This window comes from Pristis pectinata, chromosome 8 (assembly GCF_009764475.1).
Source record: "Pristis pectinata isolate sPriPec2 chromosome 8, sPriPec2.1.pri, whole genome shotgun sequence".
Taxonomy (NCBI): domain Eukaryota; kingdom Metazoa; phylum Chordata; class Chondrichthyes; order Rhinopristiformes; family Pristidae; genus Pristis; species Pristis pectinata.
Genome location: NC_067412.1, coordinates 41,303,025 through 41,316,382, shown reverse-complemented (window position 1 = coordinate 41,316,382; position 13,358 = coordinate 41,303,025). Strand labels below are relative to the sequence as shown.

General features: G+C 46.6%; 2 protein-coding genes across 9 annotated transcripts in view; both read right to left on the bottom strand.

Annotated features, from left to right (window-relative positions):
• LOC127573725 (protein ELFN1-like) overlaps positions 1–13,358 on the bottom strand; it is a 318,230-nt gene that overhangs the window by 39,650 nt on the left and 265,222 nt on the right. The gene's annotated exons all lie outside the window — the stretch shown is intronic.
• elfn1a (extracellular leucine-rich repeat and fibronectin type III domain containing 1a) overlaps positions 1,242–13,358 on the bottom strand; it is a 111,105-nt gene continuing 98,988 nt past the window's right edge. The window contains 2 exon segments of the mRNA XM_052022197.1: positions 1,242–1,545; positions 1,547–3,843. Of these exon segments, the coding sequence (XP_051878157.1) occupies positions 1,242–1,545; positions 1,547–3,570 (2,328 nt within the window). The 5' untranslated portion in view covers positions 3,571–3,843.

Sequence of the window (13,358 nt, the reverse complement as noted above, 5' to 3'; positions counted from 1 at the left end):
TTTGCTCCACATTTCCTTACAGCCTTTGCATCTCACCACATGACATGATCTTCCACCATTTTCCCCATTGCAGATTTACCTAACCTCCCCTTGAACGCATCAGGGCCATTAGTCTTAACTCCTCTGTGGAGTTGGAAGTTCCACATTCTAATCACACTCTTGAATGCAGGTGTCTCCCTGAATTCCCTATTAGACTTATTAATGACTGTTGTATTTATGGCCACTGGTTCTGAATTCTCCCACCTTGCACCAGGGAAAACAAGTGTCCCTTTCACTCCCTTTTGGACATTTGTGACTGTCATATTTATGACCTCCTATTTGTTGCAAGGAAGCACAGACATCTCTGCACGTACCCACCAAGCTCTGTTGTAATTTTTAAGCATCTTGCACTCGTTCTACTTTTCTAGCTGGTATTTTGCTTCAGTTATGGAATCACCACTTGTGAATCCTTCTTTACACCAATTCCAGCGCCTCTGTGTTCTTTTCTATATTATGGAGAGTAGTGCGTCCAAGGTGTGTCAATTTAGCGAAGCTTTAACAATGCGCTGGGGCTACTGCTTGACAGTCCAGCTCTACCTAAGCACTCTGCATCTCATTGACACTTTCCTCTCACTGAGAGAGCCGGTGACTTGGACCAGCGGGAGCGCGACAGAAGAAACCATTCAGTTCATCTCTTTTGCCAGTCCAGTTTTATCCAATGCTTGCGTTCAGTGCTCAGACATTCACTGGAATTCAAACAAACTGCTCTGTAAAACCCGCGATTAAAACCTGATACAAACAGGCGAGAAAAACCCAGAAACATCATTGCAAATATAGAAATTTATCTGTACAGAACTGCAGGGAGGAGGGGGTTTTACTGGTAAATATTACTGTACAATGCAGGGTGTGAGCAGTGTGTGAGCTACAATTACACAGTACAGTCCAGTCACAATGTGCACTGTACAACGAACAATGCCCCATGTACACCACAGTGAGTCACAGTCACAGGATAGAGTCATGCGATAAATAATATCTGATATTCCAAGGCTTCTGGGTGTATATATATTTATATATTATGCGTGTGCGTTAAAAATAAAGAAATTCTTTGTTACAGTTTGGAAGATTTTGGTGCACAGACTTGTGATAGCGGCTGAAGTTCTTATGAACAGGTGAACTGATCAGGTTAAAAACAGCAGTTATAAAGTTTTTTTTGGGGGGGGGGTGGTCTTTTGGTCCAGTTTTAGTCTCAATATATCAAAGACTCAGGATTTGTACTGGTTGGAGACGCCTTTCCAGTAATCAAGGATGTCGTGCAAGTCTTCGTCCTTGGCGAACTGCACCTTCTTCCTCAGTGCGTGGCCCGCAGCTATGTACTCCTCCTGCCCCTCTTTGTGCCTCTTCTTGTGCAGTCTGAAGCGCTCCCAGATGCCCGGGTTTGGCTTGCTGCTGTACTCGGGGCTGGAGGTGTAGCTGAGGTTGTGGCACTGAGGCGAGAGCTGGAGTAAGGCCACGTCCCTCCGGCTGCGGCCGAGCGGCTCCAGGGATGAAGGTTTTGCTCCGGCTGCTCGGCCCCTCCGGAGCCTGCTGCTCGCCCTGCCTCCGCCCCGGGTAGGAGTGCCGGTGCTCGCTGCGCGGCTGCGCCCTCGGGATGGCTCCCGGACTGTTGGACGCCACGGGGGATGCTTTCTCGATGTACTGGGCTTCGGATCTGCAGGCGTGACGGGGCGCCGATGCCTCAGAGCGGAAAGACCTGGGACTTCGCGTGGAACCGCTGGAGGAACTGCTGGGGCGTTTGGGGACAGCCTCTACACTGCTGTGTCTTTGCAGTGGATGGTAGCTCTCTTTAGAAATGGGCGACAAGAGCCCGGGCTTGCTTTGGGCTTGCTCTGTGATCATCAGCACCTGAGGCTCCACAGAAATCACTGCTCCTGCTTTGCCCCCTTGGAAAGTGCCCGTCTCTGACTTCAGGGCATCGATGCAGTTGTTGATGATCTGGTTGACCTTGTCCACTTCTTTGGTTATGGTTGAGATCTCCGCCGCTGAACTGCGCCCTTGGCCACCCCCGTCACTGGCAGGTTCCCCCGTCCTCACCTCGATGTAGTTGCCCTTGGTAGTCTTGGGCGTGTCGCTCAACTCCTGCGGCTTGTGGGGCTCCGGATCCCCCGGCGAAGGCAGGAAGGGTGCCCTGGGAGCAACCTCGCAGGGCGGCGCGGGCTTCTGCGCCAACTGGGAGATGGTACTGGCTTCCATCTCCGCCCCGTATTTCAGCTCAATGATGGCTTTGGTCATCCCGCCCGCCTTCTTGTGCCTCTCGTCCTGTTGCCTCTTCTTGCGCAGGCAATAGTATACAAACCCCAGTACTATAACCATGCCAAAGAGGCAGCCGAGAATGGTCATGATGTAGTGGGTGGCGGTGGACGGTGGGGGAACGGTACCCCTTGCCCTATCGCTCCCAGTGGAGAAGGTGACACAGGTCTGGTTATACCGTAAGGCATTGCGAATGGACGCCACGCAGTACGTGTAGGCAGTGTGGGGCTGGAGTCGGTCCAACTTAATGACTTCGTGCTCCGTCTGCAACTTCTTGATGTCTGCGTAGAAGCTGTTGTTGTATTGCACCAGGATGTACATCTTACTGAAGGGCCGGGGTATCTGGACCAACAAGGTGGCAGTGGTATAGGTGACCTTTTCCACCCTGATTACCGGCGCCCGTGTCTCATGGGTTGGGGAGTGGAAGGCTATCATTGGAGTGGCATCGTCGCCCGAGGAGCAGTCCTCGCCTCCACAGGGGCTCTCAGAGGTGGTGGTGCTGGGGGGTATCCGAGTGGGCATGAAATTAGGGTCTAGGGTATGGATGTCGCCGCAGGACGAGACCAGCAAACTGTAGGCGCTGCGGGTCTGGCTCTGGCTCAGCAAGGCTTGGCCGGCGTAAAGGGTCGGGGACTCGCACTGCATGCGGTCATAGTTCCTGGTGGTGTTGTTGAACTGCACCAGCCACTTGAGGAAGCCCAGCAGTTGGCAGGAACAGTAGAACGGGTTCCCGTAGAGCTCGCAAGTCGAGAGTTTGCTGAGTCCCAGGAACGTGGAACTCTCCAGCGTCTGCAGCCGGTTCATGGACAGGTCGATGTTCATCACGTTCGGGCACTCCCAGAAGGAATTGGGACTCACCACCTCTATGAGGTTGGCCTGGAGGTACAGGTACTCCAGCCTGCCGAGTCCCCGCAGGATCCCCTCGGTGATGTTCCGAAGCTTGTTGAAGCCCAGCTGCAGGACGCGCAGGTTGTACTGGGCAGAAAAGGCTCCATCCTCGATGTAGGAGATCTCGTTTTTGGTCAGGTTGAGTTCTGTCAGGTTGCCGAACCTGTTGAGGGAGGAGTATTGGACGCTTCTGATCTTGTTCTCGTTCAGACGGAGGTCGACGATGGTGCTGTTGATGTGCTGAGGGATGGATTCGTAAGGGGGTTGGTTCTGGCTGCAGATTGCCAGCCAGACAAATCCTTTCTCTCCTTCAATGAGCCAGCAGTCACCGGAAACACCAACAGCATTCATCAGCGAGGCGAGGCAGACCCAGAGACCAAAGCTGTGTAGAGCCATCCCCTTATGCTCCAAGGGATTGGGGGCAAAGACTTTCTGAGAGCACCAACTGCTAAATAAGTTGAGATAGTCTGCAGGGCTCAAATTTACTCATTTTTGTTTGAAATGCTAATTATTGAACTGAGATGGAGTTTTTTTCCTTGCTTGTACATTTCATGTCAATTTCCTTGTCCAGTTTGTCTCTGCACAAAGTTCTCTTTGAATTCTTTTGTGGACTGTGCCCCATTCGCATACATTCCTTGAGATAGTTTCAACAGCTTGTCCTGGTTATTCCTGAGAAAGGGGAAGAAAAGACATTTTAATCAGGCTGATCTGAGATCACTTTTGATCAAAAATTACTTCCTATTTTATTAGCAGGCCCCAGATTAATCAGGCCTTTTTTTAAACTTAAATACCACAGGATTTATTTTGCATTGGTTTTATTGTTTGATATTCTGTGTGGGTTTAAATACCTTGAAATTGTGGAATCCTGTCGAGTCCAGCAAGATTTCCACAACTCCGCGCCTCTTGAAAACCAGGAGATAGGAGGTGTAGGTTTGGACAGCTGCTATTCTACTAGGACTTTCCAACTTTTCCATGAGAATTTATCATTAGAGGGAAGATTCAATATTGGGATCAGAAGTGAAGTTCTCTTTCTTTGACGAAGGAATGGCAACATTCAAGTGTCATCCTGCAAGTTTTTAAAGGACTTGCTACTATTTGTCTGGCTTGAAACAGGTCTTATCTCTCCAGATGATTCAATGGATAAATGCATGGCGTAGTGTGATATAGACCGAACATTCACAGGTTCCAATCCCGATCAGTACTGAGTTAGCTGCTCTTAATCAATGTGCACATCCTTAGGCTTAGAAGGAGGAAAATCAATTGGTTGTGATCTTCCTCACTTTCCCTTCTTGGCAAGTATGCAAGGTGGGTAGAAGGACCATGCTTGTATGTCACGCCTTCTAACATCTGAGTGTTAATTAACAGACAAATAAGTGAAATATGACATCTGAGCAAACGTATCCCCTTGATACTGTACACCATCAGCAGAGAGGGGGAAGGTAGGTAGAAGAAGAAAGGATCCAGTCATGGGGTGCACACATTCAGTTGTCGGTTCTGCATGCTGAAGGCTGAGGGTTCAAGTCCTACTTCAGGGACTCACACCTAAGATCTAGATAGCACTCCCAGTGCAAAACTGAGGGGAGCATTGGACCGTCAGAGATACAACCTTTAGCATGAAAAATGAAACCTGCTCTCTCAGGTACAGGGGAAAGATCCCACTGCACTATTTGTAGAGGAGCAGGGGACACCTCCCCACTGCCCTGCCAATATGTACCCCTCAACCAATACCTGCTCATTATATCATTGGTGCTTGTGAAAACTCACTGTGCACAAAGTGACTGGACTTCACAAAGATGAAAAAGCTCCTGCAGAGCTTCAAGCTTTCATCAAGATGAATCAAAGCTACCAACTGCAATCATTGTGGGAATTCTAGCTCCAGTGCTCCCTCACCTCAGACCTGCTCCCTCAGGGTTTTGCACAAGGCCACGGAATGGCCAGTGCAGGAAATGCCCGCTTGTGTGGCCAACTTAAAAGAGGAGACATTGCATGGGCTGGAACCACTCATGTCACAAGTATTCCATGCAATCATCTTCTCCAACAATTGAGTTCAACCATCTCCCATTGACATGTAATGTTATTGCCATCTCTGTCAACATTTGGGGGTTAGCGTTGACCAGAAACTCAACTGGACCAGCCATATAAATACTGTGCCTTCCAGAACATGTCAGAGGCTTGGTAACCTGTAGTGAGTAAGTTATCTCCTGACTCACCCAAAATTTTTCTTGCCATCTGCAAGACACATCAAGAGTGTGATGGAATTCCCTCCACTTGCTTGGATGAATAAAGCTCCAACAATGCTCCAGAAGTATGGCACTACCCAGGACAAAGCAGCCCACTGGACAGGTACAAAATCCTCCTAGAACTGCAATCTGTAAATAACCTTACCAAGGCTATGACGGCATCTCTAAACACAACCTCCACCATTGAGAAGGACGAGGACGGCAGATACAGGAACACCAACATCCCCCACAGGTGGGTCCTTTACGACCACCTGCAGGTTCCTCTCTTAGTCACGCACCACACTTCTTTCATCACTGCTGAGGCTGAGCCCCTTGCACAATTGATGGTGACAAAGATCCTGCCTGTTAGACCCTTCATCTATGTTTGGAATCTCACCACATCTTGCCCTCAAGGTGACTACTCTGGAGATGAGACCGTCAACCATCTCCTCCGGGAATGGTGTTTGCCAAGAAGATCTGGAAACAGTAGTGGCCTTTGCTGGGGTTCATTCCAACCAGCTGTGTGGGCTGTTGTGGGGGACACGCAGTGAGGCAAATATCAAGTGCTGATGGAAGAGTACCGGCATGGTGAAAGACACCCTCTGGTCTGCCCAAAGCTTGCCAGAACCATTGCAAGGAGTTGTCCATGGCGAGTGCAGCAGATCGGCAGGTTCTATAGTCAGAAGCATGTGCTGAAACCTGGTGCAGCCTTGGCAAAGGCTCCATGGGAAAGGTCACAGTGTCAGGGTCTCTCCTCACTGCACATGAAAGGGCTGGAACCTGTGTAAAACCCCATGAACTGGTTGCTCAGGGAGTGTTTGTTGAGGAAAATTGATGTCATGCTGATGTAATGTAAATGGAATGACATGGCTTGTACCCACAACGTCATCTGGAATGTTCTGAATTATAATACAATTGCAATTTTTATGAATAATGTATATTTTTGGGAAAGAAACCCTACCTAGCAGCACCAAGGAAATGACCTTTCCACAAGCACAGTAGTAATTCAAGAATGTGCCTCAAAATGGCCTGCTGAAGGGCTACTATGGATGGGCAGTAAATGCTGGTATTGCCTTACATCCTATAAATCAATAAAACAGCACATCAACAAATCAAAACCCTGGATAGAAGCCACAATATCTGACATACCTGCACCTCTTGAGATCTGAGATATCAGGACACAATAAAATGCAGCTAAAAGAAAATTGTGCCCTCTGTACTTGTGTGTACGGAAAGGAATCACCACTCTCATCTCTGTCTGAAGGTTGTGGATTTAAATCTCACCACAGAGATTTGAGCACTGAATCTAGGCTAACACACCGGTGCTGCACTGACTGAGTGCTGTAAGTGATCCCATGGAAATACTAAGAGTAGACACATTCCCCAGTGGGCTGGGTAACAATCCTCAACCAACCCCAAATGCTAAATACTTGGGATGGCACTCTAAACAGTGAACTGCTGCATTTGCAACGTTGCAACATTGACTGCTCTATAGACTGTTGAAACACACCTGAGATCGTAAAATGTGTTACATAAATACAACTCCTTCTTTCTTGAAACAGCCAGAGCCAGAATCACATGAACGTTAGTTGCAACCCATCCAATTTGAATGATCCCACTTTAGTGGACTGACTCATGTTATGAAGAGTAACATAGGATGTGCCTTTTCAGGCTCCCAGTTTTTTGCCTGGTTTTCTGTAGCTAAATCATTGAGGTAAGGGAAAAGGAGGAATTAGTTTCAGCAAATTAAACTTCTGATGTATGCAGCAATAAGACTTGCTTCGTTCTCCCTTAAAAATAACAATTTGCATTTATATCACCACCTTGAGATTGTCAAATATTCCATGATACATTGCAGGTGAGCTGCATTAGGAGAACAAAAGGATTGGTTAAGGATTCACCCACAAACCAAGACATGAGGAAGTGTGTAAGTGGAGCAGGCAATTCAGACCATCAGTTCTGTTCCAAAAGCAAAATACTGTGGATGCTAGACACCTGAAATAAAAGTAGAAATGGTGGAAATGCTTAGCAAGTCAGGCAGCATCAATGGAGAGAAAGCAGTGTTAACATTTCAAACTGATAACCTCTCATCAGAGCACTTCCATGATTTTTCTATTTCTAGGTCTTTTCTGATCTTTAATCTGATCTGAGTCTCAACTCTGCCCTCAGCTAACACTAATCTGTCAAGTCTTGAAAATTTATATCAGCCTAAAAGCCACAGTCTTTTGTGAGTTCGATCTGATTGTACTGATGCCTCTGATGGGGGCATCCACACCAACTGTGTTCATTTGTTATGGATGCCCCATCAGAGCACAGTTTGGGAGGACTAATAACATTAGGACATAGACAATGAATGATACGGCTCTAGGGAGTACGAGGAACAGAGGGACCTTGGTGTACTGGTCCAAGGATCAGTGAAGGTGGCAGCACAGGTAGTTAATGTTGTTAAGAAGGCATACATGATACTTGTCTTCATTAACCAGGGCATTGAATATTAGAGCAGAGAAGTTATGGTGAAACTTTATAAAATATTGGTTAAGCTGCGGCAGAGGTGCTGTGTGCGAATCTGATTGCCACATTATAGAAAGAATATGATTGCACTGGAGAGGGTGCAGAGGAGATTCACCAGGATGTTGCCTGGTATGGAATGTTTCGGTTATATGGAGATTTTGGATAAGATGGATTTATTTTCCTTGGAGTGGAGAAGACTGAAGGAGGACTGATGAAAGTGTGCAAAATTATGAGGGACATAGATGGGGTAAATGGCGAGAAGCTTTTCCCATAGCAGAGGTGTATAAAACCAGAGGCCTTAGGTTTAAGATAAGGTGTAGGAGGTTTAGAATTTGTTCACCCAGAGGGTGATTGGAATCTGGAGCACAGGAGGTGGTGGAGGTATAGAGTCTCATAACATTTAACAAGTTTAAGAAGGCAAAAACAGAGAAGACTGCAGACCAACTGCTGTAAAACGGGATCCAGGTGCTGAAAGATGGGATCCATATAGATGGGTATTGATAGTCAGCATGGACATAGTGCGCCGAAGGGCCTGCTTCCGTGCCTCGTGTCTCTGTGCCTCCATATCAAGAGTGTAATAAAGGAGGAGAGTGACTTGGAGAGATTTGCAAAAGGATTTCCAAAGTGTAGGATCTGGGCAGATGTGGATCAGCTGCCAAGGAGGGAGTGAAGATATGGCAGGCCTCAACAGAAGGGGTGCATTTCTGAGGATGTGGAAGAGGTTGCAGAGACAGTGTAGAGCAGAAGGAGCAATTTGAAAACAAGAATGAGAATTTTAATGTTGCCTGACAGGGAGCCAATGTGGTTCAGCAAACACAGTGTTAATGGGAGAACGGTTGGTTAGGACAGCAGCATTCAGTGAACCTATCTCAAGAGAAGCAAGAATCCATTTGTGGTTCACTGCCCTGTAACCCTTTCCATTTTGTCTTTTTTAAAGGAATTAATCTCGGTGAGGGATGGATGAGTTTATAAGTAACAGATGGATCTAAACCATTGCGTGAACCTTGGTGCTGTTTGTAAATGCGCTTGGTGTGCCTGGTAGGTTGGCTTACAATGACAGAATCCATCTTTTCCCAAGCTGCCTCCAGTTTAACTACTCACAGTGTGTGTTACCGACATCATTCAACTTGCACCATACAGTTAACAGATTGCACCTTTGGTAAGAAGATCATTTGTCACATTTTTATTCAATTCTTCAAGGAGAGCTGTCTTTATTTAGGACTGAGGTGAGATCTCTTTGTACAAAAGCTGGGTCCCCCATCATCACTAATCAGGTCTAGACTGAACTCCTAGATTGGTTCTAATTGTCAAATGGGTTAGTTCTCAATTGGCTTGGGCCTTTTAATCTTACCAATTTTTATCAATGCACCATAGAAAGCAACCTATCCGGCTTGGTATGGCAATTGCTCTGCTTGAACATTAGGGGGAACTTCTTCACCCAAAGAGTGGTGGGAGTATGGAACGGGCTGCCATCTGATGTTGTAAATATAGGCTCACTCTTGAGTTTTAAGAATAAATTGGATAGATACATGGACGGGAGAGGTCTGGAGGGTTAGGGACTGGATGCAGGTAAATGGGACTAGCGGAATACCGTTTCGGCACAGTCTAGAAGGGCCGAATGGCCTGTTTTATGTGCTGTAGTGTTCTATGGTTTAATGGTTCTATGAGACTGTAAGAAACTGCAGAGAGTTGTGGACACAGCTCAGCACGTCACGGAAACCAGCCTCCCCTCCATAACTGCATCTGCACTTCTTGCTGCCTCGGTAAAGCAGCCAACATAATCAACGACTCCACTCACTCTGGTCATTTTCTCTTCTCCCCACCTCCCATCAGGCAGACGATGCAAAAACCCAAAACCATGCACCACCAGGCTCAAGGACAGCTTCTATCTCATAATTATTAGACTATTGAATGGTCCCCTAGAATGATAAGATAGACTCTTGACCTCACAATCTATCTCATTATGGCCTTGCACTTTATTGTCTGCCTGCACTGCACTTTCTCTGTAACTGTAACACTTTATTCTGCATTCTGTTATTGCTTTTCCCTTGTACTACCTCAATGCCCTGATGTAATGAAATGATCCATATGGACGACTTGCAAAACAGTTTTTCGCTGTACCTTGGTGCATGTGATAATAATAAACTGTAGCGGTTGCTACCGCGGAATAAAACAAGACTCTACTCGGAGGATTGCCAAACAGAACTGGTTTATTTTCTCGCCTTGTGCGGGCCCTTTAAGGGAGAAAAACTCCCGCCCAAAAAAACCGGCAATGATGTAAGTCCTACGTCATCAGGACTTTCCCGCGCGCGGGTTCTCCCCGTCGCTCGGAAAGACGAGGCCCGCCGCCATCTTGGGCCTCGTCGCTCCGACGCCGGGCGAACCGACTGCCGAGCCGGTTCGCCCGACTAGACGGTGAGTCGCCACAAAACGAATTTACTAATTTACCAATTTTATTTTTCTCCTATCTTGGGAAGTCTAACTTTGGATAGGGATTGTAAGTAAGGTGGATGGAGCAGAGGGAGCTGCCATTGTTTATTCTTCCTCCCATGATTTTTGGGATGGGCATTCAGTGCCAGCAAGTCTTATCCCAAGGTGACACAGGCCACCACCTCTAATTAGTCATCCATGTCTTTACTTCGTATAACATGAAAGCAAAATCCCGTGGATGTTGGAAGCTTGAATTATAAGCAGGAAATGTCATAGTGGATCAGACAGCATCATTGGAGAGAGGGATAGAGATGCCTCACATCAAGATCCATCATCAGAACTTTATCAAACAGCAAGTGACCAGCTTGATACTGACCACTGGTGCTATCCATGTGGAGTTTGTACGTTATCTCTGTGACAACATGAGTTTCCTCTGGGTGCTCTGGCTCTCTCCCATATCCCAAAGATGTGATGGTTGATAGGTTAACTGGCCACTGTAAGTTGCCCCTACTGTGAACGTGGTTGGTAGAATCTGGGGGAAGATGATGGGAATGTGGGGCAAATAAAATGAGTTAATGTAGCATTGGTATAAATAGATACTTGATGATCGGTTGCGGACACGGTTGGCTGAAGAGCTGTTTCTGAGTTGTATCTCTCTATGGCTTCATGACTAAATGACCCTAGAACTGGGACAGTTGGCCATAAATAGTTTTTAAGGAGGAGGTGGAGGTTAGAGGGCAAAAGTGAGATCCATCATCGTGTGAAAGTCAAGAGAGCAGAAATGGTGAAAGGGGCGATGATGCAAGTTCAGAAAAGTCTCTAGCACCTGGAAATATAAATGTGCTTGAAAGTGCCAAAGAAATTTGGATGACTTGCTGGGAACCTGAAATAAAAATTCTGGAGATACTGATGATCTGAAAACCTTGAATTGAGCATTGAGTCAGGATGGTTGCATTGTGTCCAGTCAGAAGGTGAGGTGCTGGGCTTACTGTGAATTTTGTTGAATTGATGTAGGAGGAAGAGGCCAGAGGGCTCAGAGTGTTTGTGAGGTGGAGAATTAAAGTGACAACAAGAAGCCAGGGATCATGCTTGTGGAATGAATGGAGATGTTGCATCTTATCTATGTTTGAACACCCTTGAGTAGTGAGGATCATATCATAAACTGTGATATAGTCCACTAAGCTGAATGCTGCTGCTTTATATGGAAAGTGTATTTTACATACGATTACACTGGATATATGGTACAGAACCAGACCTTTCAGCCCAATCACTTCTATTTGATGTGAGCCTCCTTCTGCCTTTCCTCGTCTAAATCTATAATCTTGATGCTCAGTTTCTTTCTCCCTCACCTGCTTGTCCAGCTCCCCCTTAAATGCATCTCTACCATTTCCATCACCACTCCCTTTGGGGGCCAGATTCCAAATTCTCATCTCTTTGTTTGAAGACTTTTGACCTGCTGAGTATTTCCAATGTTTTTCCATTTACAATCCCCACCCTACTCTCGGTTTCCCTTGGTGCTCTTCCCTTCCCTTCCCTTCCCTTCCCTTCCCTTCCCTTCCCTTCCCTTCCCTTCCTTCCCTCCCTTCCCTTCCCTTCCCTTCCTTCCCTTCCCTTCCTTCCCTTCCCTTCCATCCCTTCCCTTCCCTGTCTCTGTCTCCATCTCACTGGATGGATTGGGAACCAATATTCATTATTAGCCCACTCACACCCACAGCTACCTTGACTACTTCTGCTCCATCTCCATCCAATTCTTTGATTCTTTGTCTCCATCACATCCACCGGATGATGTCACTTCTTCACCAATGCTTCCAACATGACTTTGCTCTCTTCAGCTGTGTTTCCACTCCACTAGAATTGCCCAAGTCCTTGACCGTGCCTATGTCATTCCCTGCCTGTCTGCTTTCACTGATGGTCCCAATCTCAGGGCCAGGATTGTGTTCACTTTGTCCTCACCTTCCAACCCACCTAGCCCCCCATTCAGATTAATATTTTGCAATTTCCATCTCCTTTAACACGTCACCAATCCAACACATCGTTCCAACACCCATACAGTGTCCTGAAGGAACTGCTTCTCTGGGATGCTCCAATTCCCACTGGACCTTCTGCTGCAACCATGGGAGATGCTCTTTGACCTCTTGCCTTCCCGTGAGCCCTTGCCATCTGAAGCAACAATTTACTTCCACTTCATCCAATTTAGAGTCCTGCAGTTGCTGGTCATGGTATGGACTCCTCCATGTTGGGAATCAAATGCAGTGTGATTCACAGAATCATTGATGTTTTGTGATTGAAGAGGAGGCCATTTGGCCCAATTTGTTCATGCAAGTCAAAGAAGACCTACCCAACCTAATTCCACGTTCCATCACTGAGTCTGTAGCCCTGCAGATCACAGCCCTTCAAGTACAGATCCAAGCACTGTTTAAATATGTTAAGTGTTTCTGCCTTCACTGTCCTTTCAGGCAGTGAGTTTCAGACCCTCACCAGCCTCTGGGTGAAAAATATATTTCCTCAACCCCGCTCTAATCCTTCTGCTTATTACTCTAAATCTCTTCCTGCTCAATGTTTGGTTCCTCTGTGAAGGAAAATAGCTTCTCCCTATTTACTCTACCCAGGATAGTAAACGTAACCAGAAAATGTTGGAAATACTCCGAGGATCAGACAGCATATGTGGAGAGAGAGAGAGTGACAGAGTTAATGTTTCAGGTTGAAGACCCATCAGTTGAAGGTGTAGCTATCTCCCACATTGAACTTGTTTTTCTCTCTACACAGATACTGCCTGACCTGCTGACTGTTTTCAGCATTTTCCTCTTTTCATTTCAGGTTTCCAGCATCTGCAGCTCTTTAATTTTTATTTACTCTATCTAGGCTGCTCATAATTTTATACATCTTAATTATGTCTCCACTCCACTCAGTTTCACCTGCTCCAAAGGAACGACCCCAAGCTGCCCAACCATTCCTCATCGCTACAACTTTTTTAGTCCTGTTATCATCACTGTAAATTTCCTCTGTGCCCTCTCCAGTGCAGCC